The sequence below is a fragment of the Meleagris gallopavo genome, chromosome 1, assembly GCF_000146605.3.
Source record: "Meleagris gallopavo isolate NT-WF06-2002-E0010 breed Aviagen turkey brand Nicholas breeding stock chromosome 1, Turkey_5.1, whole genome shotgun sequence".
Taxonomy (NCBI): Eukaryota; Metazoa; Chordata; class Aves; order Galliformes; family Phasianidae; genus Meleagris; species Meleagris gallopavo.
The window spans coordinates 34,994,401-35,013,912 of record NC_015011.2 but is presented as its reverse complement, the minus strand read 5'-3'; the positions used below and the strand labels follow the sequence as shown (position 1 = coordinate 35,013,912).

At 41.2% G+C, this 19,512-nt stretch overlaps 1 protein-coding gene across 2 annotated transcripts in view; it reads left to right on the top strand.

Annotated features, from left to right (window-relative positions):
• BEST3 (bestrophin 3) overlaps window positions 1-18,872 on the top strand; it is a 21,637-nt gene extending 2,765 nt beyond the window's left edge. The window contains exons 2-10 of one of the 2 annotated variants that reach the window (XM_003202072.4): window positions 1,205-1,374; window positions 3,154-3,248; window positions 3,771-4,004; window positions 8,595-8,749; window positions 9,440-9,517; window positions 9,915-10,067; window positions 13,522-13,602; window positions 14,557-14,708; window positions 16,861-18,872. In XM_003202072.4, the coding sequence (XP_003202120.1) occupies window positions 1,223-1,374; window positions 3,154-3,248; window positions 3,771-4,004; window positions 8,595-8,749; window positions 9,440-9,517; window positions 9,915-10,067; window positions 13,522-13,602; window positions 14,557-14,708; window positions 16,861-17,770 (2,010 nt within the window). In that variant the 5' untranslated portion in view covers window positions 1,205-1,222 and the 3' untranslated portion in view covers window positions 17,771-18,872. The remainder of the gene's footprint in view (window positions 1-1,204; window positions 1,375-3,153; window positions 3,249-3,770; window positions 4,005-8,594; window positions 8,750-9,439; window positions 9,518-9,914; window positions 10,068-13,521; window positions 13,603-14,556; window positions 14,709-16,860) is intronic. The other variant, XM_010708054.3, reaches the window with a different exon arrangement.
• Window positions 18,873-19,512: the final 640 nt, after the last annotated feature.

The window sequence follows — 19,512 nt, the reverse complement described above, 5'->3', positions numbered from 1 at the left end:
AAAAGCAAAAAAAAGCCAACACCAAAAAAACAAAAATCTCAGAGCCCAAGCTGGCAAACTCAAGCAGACATTCGGCACATGGGAACAGACAGTCTGTCAGTAATAGGAGGCTTATGGTGTCTTTTCTCTGCTGATTTCCCTGATAAGTAAAAGTGGCACTTTTACAGATGAATTTTAATTGTCTGTTTTTATGCTCTGCACAGGAGATGTAGCCAAACTGCATTAAATTCTATCTAGCCATCAATTAACCGTGGGTTCATATTTTGTTCTGAGAGTTAATGACCTACACTGGCATCAAGAAAATACAGCCAAGAACCACATTTAGGCTAGTGTCTACATGATAACTACCTTGAGGCTTTGTGCTTGTCTTGTTTGCTCCCTTTCTTAAGCGCTGTACAAAACTGCTGTCATCCATATTTAGAGTTTTCTGTAGGCACATAAAAGCTGCTGTGGCATCCCTACGCTCAGTAAGCAAGAATGAACATCAGAACATACTATTTACCTGTACTTTTTTGGCACTGCTTTAATTAGGCTGCATTACACACTGTGGACCTGAGCAACCTCATGGCTCTTTGCATGGCCGTGCAATGCCGAAGCGAAGTGGTGAGCATGCCTGGCTGCCAAGGAGCCAAATAACAGGGCTCCCCAGCCACCCTCAGCTGCTGTTGTAACTATTAATGAAAGAGGCTGCCTCCAGATCTCATTTGCTTCTCGATGACCATAATTACCAAAGCCAGCTAGAAATACTGGCTGGGGAGGAAGGAGGCATTTACGAATTTTAGCTTTGCTTCTGTTGCTGGAGCACTTTAAATTTTTCAAGCAAATTTGCTTTCTTTTCTTTTCTTGCACCAGACTGGAGCAAGCTGGGAGTACACAAAGGCTTTGGAGGTGTGATGCATCCCTTCTGGCACTGCCGCTGCCACCCAAGGTTTGGCACTGGCCATGCCTTTGGCTGGTGGCTGGGGCCATCCCCACGTGCAGTGCTGCATCCATCGACCTGCAGGTCTCAGCGAGGCACAAAAGACCACCACACCTCCACACTTCTCTCTTTATATATAGAAACACAGCATGTATATCTGTATACATCTAGCATTATATGTGTGTGTGTATCTGTGTATCTATCTATCTGTACATGGCTGCATTCAGGTTAGGATATGCTGTCTAAAATGTTGTTGGTTTCCTGCTTCTCTTCTACTGTTTCTAGGCTCAGCCTGCCAAGACGATGACAGTCACTTATTCCAGCAAAGTAGCAAATGCCACTTTCTTTGGATTTCACAGATTACTCCTAAAGTGGAAAGGCAGCATCTACAAATTGCTGTACAGAGAATTTATTGTTTTTGCTACCCTTTACACAGCGATAAGTGTATTATACAGGTACACTCTTTACAATTCACATCTCATTAAATGTTGTACTGAAGTTTCACACTTCATAGCATTAGGCTGATAAGTGAGTTTGGGGCGGGGGGTACTACAAAGTTGGCTTTTCCTTGGACATTTCTAATGTCCTCTCATTTCCACATTTACTTTAAAGTTCCATAGGAAGCATGTGGAGTGTAAATAAGATACAGTCTACCATATTTGAAACGTTTAGATGTTGTACTGAGGAACATGGTTTAGTGGGGAAATACTGGTGATAGGTGGATGGTAAGACTGGATGATCATGGAGGTCTTTTCCAACCTTGGTAATTCGGTGATTCTATGACTATGACTTGAATGAGCTCAGTCCTTTGCCTGTGTTGAACAATTCTTCTGAAGTTAAGCTAAATAAGGTAGCCTGAATTAGTTAAGATAAACAAATGCCCACAGCTAGCTCACGATTTCTACCTGGCCATTATTGTTCTGACAACAAGCGTGCCTCTCTGCTCTGAGTGATGAGAATAGGCCTTTCATTCTGCTTGCTGTAGTTCAACAGCTACTCAGAGGTAATTTCACTGACGACACAGAAAGGATTAATTTGAGGCAGACGTTATATTTAGTCTTTTCTCAGGAACTTTGAGGTTTTCCTTCAAGCTAGAAGAGAATGCCAAGCTTTATTTTTAAGGACCTAATCCTGCAAGACTGCATGGAACGTGGCTGTGGTTTTTGCCTGTATGCAGCACAGCACCAGAGGAACATCTCCTTATTCTACTGAGGTGTGAGTTAAGCAGCAGCAATACATCATTTAGTGCAGTGAGCCTTTAATTGATGAAGTGCACTAACATTAATATCAAAATAATGATTCAGCTCTTACCTTGATCTGTAATCAGATCGCAACATTTTCTTTTGATGGATAGCAAAGAAAATTAGCATCTGTTTGTCTATGTTTAATCAACAACTTGGCAACACATTCAGTGGTCTATCCCTGAGCATTCAGAAAGAAAAAAATACAGTATTAATACATTAAAAAAACACCACTGAAGTCTGAAATTTATTAAATTAACTAGTTTCACCGAAAAGTTAAGCAATTAAAAAACATAGTAAATATGGAATGGAAAGCACTTCATGTGCACTTTAGACTTTACTACAAAACCATAAGAAAATCCACTAAATATTTGCTATGTGAAATCAAAGAGTAGCTGTAATACTCATATATCCAAATAAAATAATGGCTCATATTTTTGTATTTCGTTAGATAACTCTTGCCATGGAAAGAAGCTGCTGGGCTCCACTCACTTTCTACTACGTGGTGAATCTTTTCCCCACTATGAGATAGGCCGTGTTGCATTTTTCTTTTGGTGGATAAGCAAAATTTTGTGGGAATAAGAGCACAAACTGCTGCAACTATGTGGCATTTTCAAATAACAGCCAGTAGAGATTGGTAACCTTTTGCAATTCAAGCAGACATGAGCATTTTTGTCAAGCAGCTCTCCAGAAAACAGGAGAGCAAGCTCTGCTTGCTGATTCACCTCTTACTGTCATCATTGGCCTCGATGGAATAGCTTGCTAGTTCTCAATGTGCACTGATTCTAATTAGTAGTGCTAGTTGAATTAGGAAACTACAAAGGCAAGAGAATAGTACCGTCTTCTCCAGTTTCTTTATTACATGCTACAAGTGTTCAGCACTTTAAGAATCTGCCTGGAGACATTAGCCAAGCTTGCTCTCTTGTATGTATTTGCACTCTAGCTAGAGCCAGAATACTACAAAAGGACATATACATTTTATTTTTGCTGCAGATTTTTTCTTACAGGAAGCCAAAAGCGGTTCTTTGAAAAATTATCAATTTACTGTGACAAATACGCTGAACAAATCCCAGTAACTTTTGTGCTTGGTAAGTACTGGTTACATGTGAAATTACTCTCCAACACTGTCTCTGTTCAGGCATCTTGTTAATGGCGGTGCATGGAAGCGTTGAAGAGATGAGGGAGTTTAAAGAAGGTCTCCTTAAAATCAAGTTGCTTTTGTCACATCAACATTTATGCTCAGTTCTTAATATCCCAACAGAAAGTATTTTCATACATATATATATGTATAAACACATAGAGTGCCCACTAACATTGATACATGGTGCCTGACCTTTCAAAGCACTAAATACATTCAACATTTACTACAAAAGAGAAAATCTGGAAGTTTGTGTTAACACTGTATGAGATACTCCGCTGTAACAGGTCATAAAGTTGCAGTGTCTACTAGACAATAAGTTTTGATTGCATACTGTTTCTGACTTGACTTACTACATTTATTCTGGTACAAGGAGCAGCTTAGTGATGTGAATGACACTCTACAATCTAAATCAAAGTAAGCTAAATTGAAGCACTGAAATGCACTGAACATTTTTCCTTCTCACACACAGGTTTCTATGTCACGCTGGTGGTGAATCGCTGGTGGAACCAGTTTGTGAATTTGCCATGGCCAGACCGACTGATGTTCTTGATCTCTAGCTGTGTCCAGGGAAGAGATGAATATGGCCGCTTGATCAGGAGGACTCTAATGCGTTATGTGAATTTAACTTCTCTGCTGATCTTTCGCTCTGTGAGCACGGCTGTGTACAAGAGGTTTCCCACCATGGACCATGTGGTGGGTGCAGGTACTGCTGCGTCCTTCTCTGAGAATTTCTTACTTTCCCACACGGGTGGGGGCACAGGGTAGGAAGGTGTTTGCTTCATATAGGTATTCAGCAAGGCTTTATTTTCTCTCTACAGAGATTTGGTGATCTCCTCCAAATAGCAGAAATCATATTTTTACTGAAAATCTTGCATTTCTTAAAATTATTCCTTTGGCACAGATTAGTAAGCAAAGTTGTAGCAAGTTAAATTGTGCGGTGCGTATATACATATACAAATTCAAATATATGCAAGAAGCTTTGGGTGTTGAAAAAAAGAAATCCAGGCAGAATGCAGAATGCAGAATGCATGCATCTTACCATAAGAAATCATTTGTGTTTTCACCCCGTTTTCAAAATTCAGTTGAAGTTCTATTCCTTTTGCTTTTCAACAAAATTGTTTACCTGAGCCTGCAAGAGGTCAAGGAAGCTTCTGTCACTCTCCCCAGCAATCTGCTTCTAACACACTGGAAAATTACCACATTTCCAACAGGCTAATCCAACTCTGCCTCCCTATTGCTAAAGACAATCTGTTCCGAAAGAGACAAAATTGTAGACTGGAAAACAAGAGTTCTTTTTTTTTTTCTTTTTTTCCCCCTGTATGTTGGAAAGCATTCTAGTATAAACAGCATAACTAAATATTGACAGTATAGGCATCTTGGTGGATTTCAGTACAGATTGTGTAGACTCTTATACATACTGTGCCGCAGAATTTTTGTTGATGTGGTATTGAGCACTTGAGGGTAGATATTGCTGCTACTAGCATTGAGTGATTAAGATAGTACTCTGTAATTATCCCCTCCCTAATTCCCTACAGCATTATATAACAGGCTGCAACATTTAATATGAACGCGAGTGGCAGAATCTGATACTTACAAAGCAATCATCACTGAAACAACTTGTGCCGATTTTGCATTTTGTTCTCAAACTGAGAACCACCGTGGTATAAGTACTGCTACACATTTCCCTTCTCAGCAAATGAACTGCTTAAATTTGTAGTTTTAAATCTGAGAGCAGTATTATGATAATCTAGTCTGACTCATCCACAACACATGGCATAAAAGCTTATTCACCATCTCCTTTTCAAATTGCAATTTCTGACTGAACTATAATACCTTCTAGGAATCCAAGCAGCCCTGATTTAAAATTCAGCTGAGTACAATGGAGAATAAACAGATCTGACATTCACAATTGTGAACTCACTGTTGAAAATGGATTTTCATTCCAAGTCTGAACTTGCATACAGTCATCTTCTAAGTCACTGGATTTTTAAATGGGTTTGGTTGTTCTTTTTTCAATTAGATAAAATCAATGTTTCCTATCAATAATTATTTATTAGCAGAGTGTATAGAGGCTTGAGAAAACTTAAAAGATTGGTCTTCTTTAGTGTCTCCCTTACAAGGTATGGTCTTCATATCTAGATCTTCCTCATAACTCTTTTCCAAACTCTCTTTCATTTTTTAACATTTGCTATGGAATTGTAGGCAGTAGATTGATGCAGAGCCCTGACATTGAGATGTTGAGTACTGTGACATGTGCCACAAGCATCAATGCTTAACAGTCATGAGTTTACAAATCCTGTTAGATGCAAGGTGAGAGAGCAAAGTTGGATTATCAAGAGTATGAATCTCGGAAAATGTGAGTAATGAGACAACAGCTGGCCAGAGAACAGCCCAAGACAAGCAGTAGGGAGTTACAAAGAGAAACATGAGGTATGAGCCCAGGGACATGAACGCCTACTGCTGGTTGAAATTCACAGACCCAGACCTACCGCTGAAATGAAGCACCTAATTAGTCCTTCACACATGACAGAGAAACAGAAAGTAGAACTATTATCTGCTTAACCTTTGTTAGCACACTCTGGGGACATGTGGGAGATGATCACCAATCAGATCCTTCTAACCACAAGATGTTATAGTTATTTACGTGGATATCTTGAAACAGTCTTGCCTCAGTCCATGCCATTTTGATGGGAGACCCAAATATTCCATGAAGCACTTTTCAGACACGATTATGTTCTCATTAATAATTTTTCCATAAGATTATTTTGGTTGACTCTATTCACATTACTGTCTCTTCATTCTTTCTTGGTTGTATCACTTGTCAAGATTTTAATACTTTTTTTTTCCCAAGCATTTAATTCCCTGTCATTCCTTAGATCATACTTCTCAAGATGGATCTTGAGATCTCAATATCTTGGTACAATATTTGCCAAATATTTCCAGTTTTCTGGAACTACCCCCATCTTCCAGTTCTTGTCAAAAACACAGCTTTGTTCAGAATTTCTCAATTAATTCTTCGAATACTTTTAAATAAACATTTGATAAACGCATTTAAAAACTATTTAATTTTAACAAATGAGCTTTTATACAATCTCCTGTAATTTATGGAATAGAAAGTGTGTCCTTATCCAAGCAGTTACAAGTGCTTCTGTACTGCATATTGGTTTTACTGCAGTAACTTTTGCCAGCAATAACAGCAATCAAGAAATGTTCAATATTTTCTAATGTTTAATATTTTCTACTATCTATTATATATGTCCATCAAAGACAATGTTTAATTAGTATAAACGTGAATGCCTTGACTTTAAAAATAATGGCAATTTGAATGCTATTGTGAAAACAATGGTGTTTTGTCTTGGTTTTCTGAACAAAAATGTACCCAATTTAAGTGGAAAGCTGAACTGATCCCTGGAGCTTTGCTATTCTTCATGTTCCCCTCAGGCTATGTCCTCAATAATGACTTCCCAGAGCTTCTCCAGGGAATTTCATGCTCCAGACTGTCAATTTTTTTGTATCCTGTCTGTCAATTCCAGTATGATAAAAACATTCTTTTCCTATTTAGCAATAAGAAAGCTGGCCAGATGAAAATCAAAGATAGCCTAAAAGAGCAACGCTCAGGAGTCAGAGCAGTCATAACTAGCACGAGAAATTGATTGCCCAGTGTTTTCTATGCAACTCATTATGAGAACTGGCTGCAAACTGTGAAGGGACCTTTAAAAGCTATATCTTATTCTGCTCTTATATTCCAGGATTCTGCAAAAGTACCATATCTTACTGCTGAACTGCTTTTCTTCTAGCTCTCAGCAGCATGTCCTGTCCTTGTACTCCATCTCAGTACTTAAAGTATTTCATACCTCCTTTATTGCGCAGTTCCAAATATAAAACAGCAGCATCAATCTCATCAGGGTTGCCTCTTTTAACAAACCTGTTCTTGCCTTATTCACATATTTGTACAAGAAAAACAACTGTGTGAGTTTGTACACATTTATTTTTCACAGCTTCAGGTATAATTAGCAACATTAATAAGAGCAGGCCAACTCCTAGTTAATAGCTGGAGTCTAGAAAAATTAATGTCTATTCTCAATTCAAAATCGAATCTTCAGCACTCAAACTATTGTTCAAACTTATAATTAGTTGGACGAGTCCCTTATTTTGCAGCTACTTTGTTAGCAACTTTGTACTGTTTCAGAACTAATATCAACACAACAAAAGAAGTCTTGCATCCATCTGAGCAAAAACTTAGGTTTCCCAGACTTAAAGATTGCTCTAATCCCAGAAAATCTGAGATTTAGGCAAAAGAAAATGTTAAATTCATGAAATTTCTGTTGTTTTTCTTAGAGGTGTGGGTGGAAGGAGGAGAGCAGAGCAGAGCAAAGCTTTTCAATCCACAAAGCCCAAGGGCTTGAGGCATTGCTCCAAAAAGCGGGCTGCTCCCGTGCCAATCCCAGCCAGTGGAGATTTTGTCAAACACAGCCCTGGCTGCCCTTGGAGTTCTTTACAACAGAGGGAAGCGGGGCTTCACAAGGCCAGGCTGCCTCAGCAGGAAGCACGGTGCCCTCCCAGTGCCAGGCTGGGCAGGCTGCCAGGCAGAACACAGCTTTAATCTGCAGGCCCACAGTGGGGCCTGGCCCAGTGCACCGCTAGCAGTAGCACTTCTCTGCGTGGCTCCATTTCCTTCCCCTCGTGCCCCTGCATAGCCCCAAAGAAAATACAAAATCTGGCAGAGAAGCATTTCGTTGGCAGAAAGCACGCTCTCAGCTGAGTTCTGTTTCATACATGTGCTTATATGCTCCGTTTCTTGCTCACTACCTTGCAGATTTACCAAAAAATTATTAGAACCAGGTCACCCGACTGCCCCTCGGAACAGATGATGGCATCCTGCTAAAAGCCATTATTGCTGAAAAGTGATACTTTATTGACTGATGTTATCCAGTTTCTTATTTTTCTAAAAGTAGAATATGAAACTAGAGAGTAATCTAGTGAATCTGTACAAGGCTTAGTGCTATACGTATCTACAGTATTTCAGCAGTCACAAAGGAGAGCTGAAGCATAACAAATTGTCACATATATTGATTGATGGGGATTGCTTTACAGGTAGTTAGGGCAAAAACAATCGCTTCAAACAAGATCCATCCTGAGAAAATAAATAAAAAAAGGAGGCTACTAGTTAGAATCATAATTGGTGTTTTGCATGGTTCTATGCAAATATCAAATAAACATAATTATATATAACATAAGCTGCACTGTCAGCACAGAATAAATCAGCTCCTTTTTATTGTTGTTTTATAAACAGGTTTTATGACAAGACATGAAAGAAAAATATTTGATGACCTTAAGTCTCCCCATCTGAAATATTGGGTTCCCTTTGTGTGGTTTGGAAATTTAGCATCGAAAGCACGAAATGAGGGAAGAATTCGAGACAGTGTGGATCTACAGACACTAATGAATGTAAGTTGAAAAAGTAAACCTCCAGCAAACCAGTGTTAAATTGCTATGCAGTAGCTCTTCACCTACATAACTTGATTTAGAGCACTCAGCTCTCCAGCATCATCTAAAAATCTTAGAGAAAATCTATACCACTTTTCTGGTGTGCCAGTGTACTCTCAGACACACACAGGATAAGTTCACTGGGATTGTATTTATATGACTAAGAAAGAATTACTTGAAACAACGGTTTGGTGAAGTAAAAGCCTCATTGTAAATTCATACTTGGCCCATTACTGTGGGGAAAAAAAATCTGATTGTTATTTGGTATTTTGAAGATTTTAGTGTCAATTTCAGGGAAAACAGTCTCCCTAAATATTTCATTAAGTGGCTCAACATTATTTTTATAATAAAATGCTTTCTCTCATACATCACTAAGCTATATATAAGATAGAAACAAAAGATCATTTGTGAAGAAATAGATATTATATTAAGCATTCCAACTCAATAAATTAAGTGAATATTCAAACATTACAATGAGCTGCTGAGTATTATTATTCTGTGAATTTATACGACACCATCTTATCTCCCTAACCTTTTGCATGTATAAAAATAGACTATAACTAAATGTTTGTCATTCTGGATTAACGCCATTTTAGTTTGTTGGGATATGTTTCTTCTTTTTTTCTCTTTTTTTTTTTTTTTTTCATTCAGGAAATGAATAAGTTCAGATCTTGGTGTAGCCTTTTGTTTGGCTATGACTGGGTTGGAATTCCTCTGGTCTACACGCAGGTACCAAATTGTTTCTTTTATACGTTTTCTTTGAAATGTGTTTTCCGTAAAAGGGGACATTTGTGCCAAACATCCGTAGTCCGGACTGGCATCTCCAAGATGTCTGGAGCTTGTTGAGTATCAGCATCTGGCTAAATATTGAATGTTAAAATTAATGTTTAATGTGGAGATGTTTTGAAATCCTTGCATAATTTGGGAGAGCAAGGAAGCTCCAAGACATTTTTGTTTCCTGGATCTACCTCCTGACAGTGATTACTCTTGCATCCTCTTTATTTGTAACATTTTGTTCCAGTTTTGTAAATAATATTACAAAAGGCAGTTGGAGGCCTTTGGATTTGTGATGCCTTATGCATAAGACTGTATTATTACATTTCCAATTAAGTTTTTCTCTTTGCAGGTCGTTACTCTTGCAGTGTATACCTTTTTCTTTGCCTGCCTGATAGGCCGCCAGTTTTTGGATACTGACCAGGGGTATCAGGGACATGACTTAGATCTTTATGTTCCAATCTTCACGCTGTTACAGTTCTTCTTCTATGCAGGATGGCTTAAGGTAAGCTGGCTTTCTGGGAAGGCAATGGGGGAACCTTCCCTACATGAGCTGCTGAAGGTATCAGTGTCAGATTTGTGGCACACTAAAATCACCAAGGTTTCAGGGAGTTACACCAAAGCTAAATTCAGCCCAAAGTGTCCTGTAGTTATAAAGAAAAATTATCCAGTACATTGTTAATTCCACTCAAAAAGATCTTACCATAAGGAGTCTTCAGGAACCCAACAGATACCATTTCATTTGGAGCGGAACAGCAACAACTCCCTAAGAAAGCATTACTCTAGCAAAATCTGGTCCCTGGATGTGGACTATAAAGTAACAGATGAAAAATTTTAAAAATATTTTTCCCACTTGGCTATATGGTGGGCAAATACTTTTGCAGACTTGGCATGGGCTGAAAGGAACTAAATCACAATTTTGTCTTATGATCACAGCCTGCCTTTAGTTTCTGCTGCTAACTAATATGATGCAGGCAATTTAAGGTCTCGTGTTTCATAAGGCTCTCAAACAGTGATAGCTATTATTGCCTACAGTCTCACTGCATAAAAGCATTCACTAAAAAGAAAAATTATGGAAGGACTTGGATGCCACCCCTCAGCCCATTGATGCCTGGTTAGTTAATATACTGCTACTGATCTGATAGATTAGTAATTAAGTCACACACCTCACACTGGCTCTCTTCTTTGCAGTGAGGATCAAGATAGACTAACTGAGAAAAGTTTTAAGTAAAAAGCGAATTTGTACATTAGGGCCCACGTACTTAAAGGTTTTCTCTTGGGATTATTAATCATAGCTGGAAATTTTAAGTTCACTTTTGTTAGGATATAAATGATACAAAATTGGCCCTCTTTTCTTTAATGCCCCCATTTTTAGAGCTTTTTTTCCACAACCATCTCAAAATGGTAGGGTAAGAAAACGCAGCATACCTAGCTGTTGGACTGCAAGGGTTTTGGGAGGGGTTGCAAAGCTGCTCACTCTTCAGAGGCCTGCAGGGTAAGCTCCTCTAGTCCTGTATGGCAGAAAATTGTTGGAGGGGGAAGGAGGCTGCAGTATAGGGGCCAGCTGGAGAAGGGAGAAGGGAGAGGATCCTGCTGCAGGAGGAGCGCAGTATCCATGGATGTGGAAAACTTTGCACATGAGAAAGAGTTAGGATTGGTTCTTCCCTTCATAAAATACCTCTTTGATTTCCATTTGGTTTTGCCACCTGCTTAATGATGTTTATGTTTAATAGCAAGTGAGATATCTGCAGGCATTAAATTCCTATCTTTTTTAATTGGGTTTCAGCACCGATTTTCTTTGAAATTATAGATATGAGGCTTTGTCTCTAGGCACTGCCTTTCAAGGTTGTCCCTGTGGGTTACAAAACTGGAAGTTTCTCCTCCTGACCACCCTGCCCAATGTGTCAGGAAGCCATGGGGGATGCTTTCCTCTCCATCAACATCCATCTTTTCCAGTTACAGGCTTCCAGCCAACTCCAGGCAATAGATATAGAATATCATTATTACTGAGAAATCTTCTGCATAAGAAAATGAAGAGGAGGAAAAGCAGCTTCTAAAAACCAGACTTAAAATCAGCAGTGTTCCCTCAGACTGCCACAGAGTGCATGTCTTTCTGTTCTGAAGGTTAAAGCTGTTTCCTGCTGAGTGTGTTGGGTTTTGGCTGTCAGTGTGCATACAAGGCCAGTGCTACTGACTTCCAGTAACTTGGCAATTCCTCAGAAATGATGGCAAAACTGAGCTCATTCCTTGGCCTCAGGCCTGATTTGTTATACCTGCAATATAGGGGCAAAGTTTCCCAACACGTGAGACTCTGCTAAATCCCTATTTCATTGCTGCAATAGACAGATCATCCAAATGCAGGGCTAAGCTGCCTAGCATTGCATTCCTCTCCAGACAATAGAAGCTAGTGGCCAGGAAACGTCCTCTTTCCTAACCCTGCTCACTGTTTTTTTTTAGCTTATGGGAGAGGTTTTGCAGTAGATTTTTGGGCAGTAATTCCTAGGTTAACACTGAGCTGATCTGGTGCCTTCCCTGGAGACCCACAATGCCATTTGCATTCTGTCATAATCTTATTCCAGCAGCGACATAGCTGTACCCAAAACGTAATGCCCCAGGGCACACAAACAAATGTGAGCGGAGGTGTTCCCCTTCTGCTTCTCACTGCTCCTGCCTCCTTTTGTGTTCTTATAGTTTGTCTTCTCAGCAGTTTATTTGTCATTTCCACCACCAGCCAAGGAGAGACAGCAAGCAGTTAGGTAACAGCGCAGTTGAGCAGTCCTTAAACATGAGGCACATGCAAATAAATAGCCAGGGAGTGACGGCCTTACTATTATAAGTTATTTAGATCATAGCAGCCCATAGCGATCATTTTGCCCAACACCATGTTGAACGTGGGATTTCTCCACTCGCCCTGGGGAGGGCAGTGGCATGGCCCTGGCTGCTTCCAGGATCAGCAATGGCATCACTAGCTTAAAAAAAACAAAAAGGGGGAAAATGTGGAGGAGGGGAGGATATTTAACATTAGTTCACCAAGAAACTGAGAAATGAGTAGTCTGAATTTCCTACAGCTGCTTTTTTCCAGTTTTCCTATTTCAGATTTTTCTTCTTCCTCAGCAGCAGTGATTTCATCCCCACAATGTTTTTTGGTGATCATGAGACCTGGAGCAGCCTCCAATTATTTTTCTACTTATTTAGGCCTTAGCACGTGGGGAGTAGGTGAGGCAAGAGCTGTCCAAGAGGTTTCCTTCACCTGAGGCACCTCACAATGGACCTGCCTGAGCTCCCAGAGCAGTCACGTCCTCCACAAAATGGTCCTTATCCCTGCAGCTTTAATCACTTCATTTACAGAAACAGAAACCTCCAGGCTGAATTAAAGAGCCAAGAGACACTGTGGCTTTGGCTACCGTGACAAATGACTTTCACTGGAGCCAAGGCTTTTGGTAGGCTGCTTTTCTCAGACCTTGAAAGGGATACAGTTAGCATGACCTCAGGTCAATCAGCAGCAGCCAGAGGCTGGTTTCCAGGACTCAGGCTGTGTCCTTCCAGAAGACCTCAACTATGTTGCCTAGAAATACTGAGTGGGCCAGTGGAGTATCACACACCACAATGCAATGAAAGAGCCTTCCATTGCTAAATCACTAATGTAAGTCAGCCTGAGAAGCAGTGAGGGAAGGTAATGATTATTTCATGTGACAATCAGAGCAGCCCGGACATTTCTCAGCTCCTGTAAACCAGGGCCAACAATCATGACTGACAGCACCAACGAGGCACCATGGTCTGCATGCATAGGGAAAGCAAGATGTTCCTCTGCTCGACTGGCACAAACATCACACTGAAGCTCATGTTATGATTGCAAGTGACAGGCAGGGAGAGAGATAAAAATCAGATCATATTTGCTCTGAGGCAGCAGTCCTGACACTGCATGTTAACCTCTATTCACTGTCTCATTTCCCTCTCAGGTTGCGGAACAACTTATTAATCCATTTGGAGAAGATGATGATGATTTTGAAACTAATTGGTGCATCGATAGAAATTTACAGGTTGCTGTTGTTATTTCTACTTCCAGCTTTGCAGTATCATAGGTCGTCATTACATTTAATCCCCTTTCTTACATCGAGGTACAAATTAAGGGCAACGAATGTCATTAAAACACTTTCCCTGAAGCAGTGCCTGTAGCTATGATCCCCGGATTGTATTTTCATAAGCTAATGCATCCTGGTTTGGGTATTTGGCATTGCTTTTTTCCTGACTAACATGCAAACAGCTGACCTCCAACTCTAAGCTCACCTCATGCCGGGAAAAGCAAGTAATGTGGGTCAATCCTGCCAAATCCAAAAGCCATCTACTCCCATTTAGATGAAAACAAGCTTTGCTAATCTGAATGTCTAACAATTGCAATATTGTATATTAATCTTCCTTTTATAATATCTCGGAGAAGATCCCGAAGCAGAGCCCTGAGGCAATAAGTGGGGCCTGTGACAGTGTCTTCAGGAGGGGCCGAAGTGTGGTCTCTGGCTTAATGCTACCTCAGGCTGCTGCAACGATGTTGCAGAGCCCTTTTGATGAGACCTCTTGCAAGGCCCTAAACTGGGATGGTCACATTTGATTCTGAAGGGGTTAAAATGTGGAAGAAATCTATCAAAAATTTTCCCAGCCAGTGGAACATTCAGAGGAATATAACACATTACACAGACTACCCACTGGACACTGGGATCACAAGTCCGTTTAACCACACCATTGGTAAAGAAAGGACTTCAGACCCAAAGAAACACCTTCACAGCACAAGACTCAAGTTGCAATAAAATTCAGACTTTCACAGGTGTAGGAAGGTATCGAGATTGGATTTTAGTAATACTGAATCTCTTCACAATGTCCAGAGCACACAGTTTAATTTAAAGGGTCTCTAAAAAAACACTGAGCTGAGGAATACAAAGCAGGTTATTTTGTATGCTGTAATAAATTGAATGTGACATGATTTATTCAAAAAATCTAAGGTCTCACTTCTGGCGGTGGATGAGATGCACATGAACTTACCAAGAATGGAGAGAGACATTTACTGGAACGATTCTTCTGCCCGGCCACCCTACACAAAAGCAGCTGCTGATTACTGCATTCCTTCATTCCTCGGATCAACAATTGAAATGGGGTGAGTGGCACAACAGTCCCTACTGCCACCACCAAGATTGCCACAGCTGCAGCCCCCACCTCTGCAGCTGAGGGATGTGGGCTGGTACCAGTGACTGCTGCAGGACCTTCACTGGTCTCCAGTGGCCAGTCTGCTCATTAGCACTCATCCAGACAGCTGCCTCAAGAACTGCATTCTGTAACACATAGTTAAGACAGTTTCCATTGGGGGAACGTGATAAAGAGGCATGGAGCTCACAGATAGGATGATACTGTGAGTGGGAAATGTCAAGATTGGAAAGGATGTTGCTGGGAGGGGGTGGGCAGGCTAGCGTTGATGGGAGGATGTCTTCAGCAATCCCTGTGCTCATACAGATTGCACATCCATAGCACATATTGTCCAATTAATAACTAGGGAATGCCTGGGGGGAGTGCTCGCAGATGTTCTCTGAGTATTAGACAGCACCTAAAGACAGTGACAGACTTCTTAATAATTTTCCTCTTACTATGGTTTCCCCATACACCACCAAACAGCTATTCCTTTGTTTGTTTGAGTAGCAGATGATGGCTGAAATTAGTCCAGATTTTTGAGAAGATAAACAGGAAGTGTTGAAATGTGTCTGAAATGTGGTATGGCCTTTAATTGAATAATAATCAAGGCAAGGAAGCTGGAATGGTCAGGATTTGTGAAAGGGTAAAGAAGAGGAGTTATACATGATGACCCTTGTTGTAAAGAAATACTGAGAGTCTATAGGACCACCCAGAGTTGTTGCAATCTATATTAGACTGCAGTGATGGGCCTGTCAATTTAGAAGATGTTGAGTTTAAGCACTTGTGACATACTCTAGCATAAGACAAGTCAGTGTGTAAATATCATCCTGCCTAAGCAAAGGCCAGGGCAAGTCAACATTTTTATCTGAGTATGTTTTTAAAAGCAGTCTTTTTTGTAACTTCATAATTTATCTCAACAAGTTTTCAATTTTTCAGAAAAAAATAAAAAATCCAGCATTACCAAAACAAAAAATATTTTTTTTTTTTTAAATTTCATTTGGCCTTGGAAAACCAAACTGATGTTTTCTCATTTTTATTTCTCCTATTTTTCCAGCTCTGTTTGCCTTCTACTACAAGGAACAGTGCTTTGTATTGGTTCCTTTTCTCATATGCCACCTTTTCAGAAATTCTTTCATTCTGGGAAAGAAAAAAAAAACCTATACATTACTCAAGAGAAAAGATAAATCCATACACTATAATTTATTTTACTGTAATTACCAGGAGAAATAAATAAATAAATAAATAAATAAATAACTATTATTAAGTCTGAGAACAATTTTTAATAAGAAGCCAACAACTCATAAATGCATAGTGAGATTCCCTCTGTCCTTCTGTATCAGTGTTGCCTCCCTGCTCTCCTTGCCTTGGGTTTGGCCCACATCCTTTTGTAGAACTTGCCCTTAGGAAAACTGAATGGCCTTATTTGACTTGTCTTCTGAGATGCACCCAGACAATAGTGTGTAGTGCATGGTATGGCAGGCAAAACAATAGCTGTTCTCATTAACCACAAGGCTGGGAAGGGGAAGAGCACCAGCTACAGGTAAGACTTTCAGACACCCTGTCATGTCTTGGAATTAAATGAGGTCTGACCACCTGAGTCTAGCATTATTTATTTATTTATTTAGAAACCATTTCACTCTGCTTCCAGGAGTAGCTTTTTCATTATTATTATTATTATTATTATTTTTTTGCCTGAAGGACTCTCTAGATGTACAGCACTGAGCAGGCTTTCCTTCTCCCCCTACCCTCATCCTAAGCTCAAGCCAGCTGGTGCAGATGCCCAAAGGGCTGGAGCCAAATATGCAATACAGCAGTCTGGTTACGTGGCTCCTGACCCCAGTACGAAATAGAGCCCAGTGCCCAGCTGTGCCATCCCACTGTTGTCCTCAGAAGAGACAAATGGAGATGGAGAGCTTCTCTGGGTGACCCAGCTGGTCCAAAGGAAAAGGTGCTATTTCCTGGCACCCCCACCCTTTGTTCATCCCTTCTATGCCCTTCTGAGGGACACATAAGGGCTTTTGATTCCTAACATTTCTATCTTCCTGACAAGATAGTAGGATATTTGTGCACGCAGACTGCACACTTCCTACGTGTAACACCTACTTACCTACTTTATTTGGCAGGCTGGCTGATACCGAATTCCTCTATGGGGAAGAGTGGCCCTGGGAAGAGGAGAAACACCACAGACAACATTCAGTGCTGAGGAGAGTTAAGAGATTTCTCAGCGTCCACGAGGGCTCTTCCTCCCCCACTCACAGGCGCTACAACCGGCAGACGAGTGAGAATTCGGTGTTCTTCCCCGCTGATGAAAAGGGACACATCAGGCGGCTGCAGGAAATGCACACTAGGGGGAGACATTCTACCTCCAGCTTCAAGAGGAAACACGAAGGAGCTGACCGAAGTAGCAGACTTCACAGTAGCAGGGATCTAGGCCCTATAAGCGAAACCTCCAAGAATGAGGCGCTGCTCAATGACAGTGACACCTCATCTGAGACGAACAAGCCAGTTCCTGAGGTCATCATCTCTGAAGTTGAGGAAAAAGCACCTGATGTGCTGGGCAAGCCAGCTCTGCAAGCAGAGAGCGCCGAAGTCACACCAGAAGAGAAGCTCCAAAGGAGCCTAACTGAGGCAGATGTGTCTCTTGTGGACCTTTCTTTATTCCCCCCAGAAGTGACTGCACACTTACCAGGTACTGAGATGCATCAGTCACTGCCTAGCATGATAAGGGAGCCCAAACACGAAACCCACAGTCGTAATATAGCTGGTCTCATAACAGATCACGAGAGAAACCTTCAGCGATGGAGCTTACCGAGCTTCCATAGTCCCAGTACAATGCCCAGTGCTGACTCTGCACATCCTGTAACAGATGCTGCAACATCTTCACAACCAAGGACTGTGGTAAGTGATGGAAAAAGCATTACTTCTGCTACAGCTCCAGAGACATTTGAAATGCACCACCTATTGGATAACCTGGATACCAAAGAAACAGCCATAGTAGAATTTTCTAATGAAAAAAGTAAAAGAAATCCTTAACAGTACTTCTGGTTCTGGCTGAGCTTCCTGTCTTTTCTTGAAAGTGGTTCTCACTGATGTTTGTTGGAAGGTCCATAAAGGCAGACATGATGCTCAGACAAGTCCTGAGCAAGATCCAGCAGAGGATTCAGGCACCTAAACACAAGGCACTGCAATACTTCAAGCCACTTGGTCGCTGGTTTCAAATTTGTGACCCTATGAGGAAAACACTTACGGAGAGGACTGAGAGCCTCAAAAATGGATTCAAACCAGCCAGCGCACATGGTAGTGAGGTGTGGGCTTGCCTAGAGGAAACACTAAGGTTAAGAAGAGCAGAGGTGGCTTTTTCCATTTTATGTGCACCTTGAATACTGCCGTGTAATCTGATGGATGCTCTTTCAGATTTAAATCCATAACATCCCTGTAAGACAACCGACACTTTTGGTTTCTAATCAAGGAGCTGGAAAGGGAGGTTTGGGCTCAATTCCTTCCTCAGCCCACTAAATTTCAATACTTAGAGGTATGCTTAAATAAATCAGGCACCTTATTGTGGCTTGTGGAGGCAAGAGCCTGCTATGGTCCTGCTGAAGCTATGCCACAACTGATTGAAAAATAAAAATGAAATACTTCATATTAAAACTCCATTAAGAAAAATGGAAAAGGCAAAATTTCTGATGAACTAGGCATGGGAGGTATGAGTCTTGGTCTGTGCTCCTTAGAGCATGTACATAGCTTATCTAGGGACCGTAGCCCTCTCTCAAGAAGGAGAGCAGCAGAGGTAACTGACCTGAGGCCTCCACTCGTGGGAGCTGCAGCAGCACAGGCATAGGAAGGATTTTCAGCAGTTGTGGAGAAAATATGGCCTACTGTCTAGCTCTGTTATTAGCAACCAGGAACTGTTCTTCCCTCTGAAAGGAGACTTAAGCCAGAAATTGGAAATGACTCTGCCTTTAATATAAAACTCCCACAGATCCACACTTGGAGTCCAGTCCCACCACACCTCCTCAATATCTTTCTTCGCTCAACTTTCACCAGGGAGTGGAAGAGACTGGCCAGCAGGTCAAGGGAGGTGATCCTGCCTCTCTGCTCTGCGCTGGTGAGACCTCATCTGGAGTACTGTGTCCAGATGTGGAGTCCTCAGTACAGGAGAGATGCAGACCTGTTAGAGTGTGCCCAGAGGAGGGCCACAAAAACGATCCAGGTGATGAAACAAACACCTCTCCTACAAGGACAGGCTGTGAGAGCTGAGGCTGTTCAGCCTGGAGAAGAAAAGGCTCTGGAAGATCTGAGAGTGGCCTGACGGTATCTAAAGGGAGGCATAAGAAGGAAGGGGACAGACTCTTTAGCAGAGTCTGTTGTGGTAGGACAAGGTGAAATGCTTTCAAATTAACAGAGGGTAGATTTCAATTGGGTACAAGGAACATTTTTTACAGTAAGAGTGGCGAGGCACTGGACCAGGTTGCTCAGAAAGTTGGTGTATGCCCTGTCCTTGGAGACATCCAAGATAAGGCTGGAAGGGACTCTGAACAACCTGATGTAGCTGTAGGTATTGCTGTTCATTGCAGGGGGGCTGGACTAGGTGACACTTAAGGGTCCCTTCCAACTCAAACAATTTTATGATTCTGCCTTCATCCCCCCAGCTCAGACATCAGCTGATCCGTCTCAGCATAGCTCAGCCTGTAGAAGCCTTCCCAGATTCTCACTGTCCAGCTCTGCTCATCTTCCACCATTTTCTTCTCAGCATGGCCACTGCTAAGAGCGCA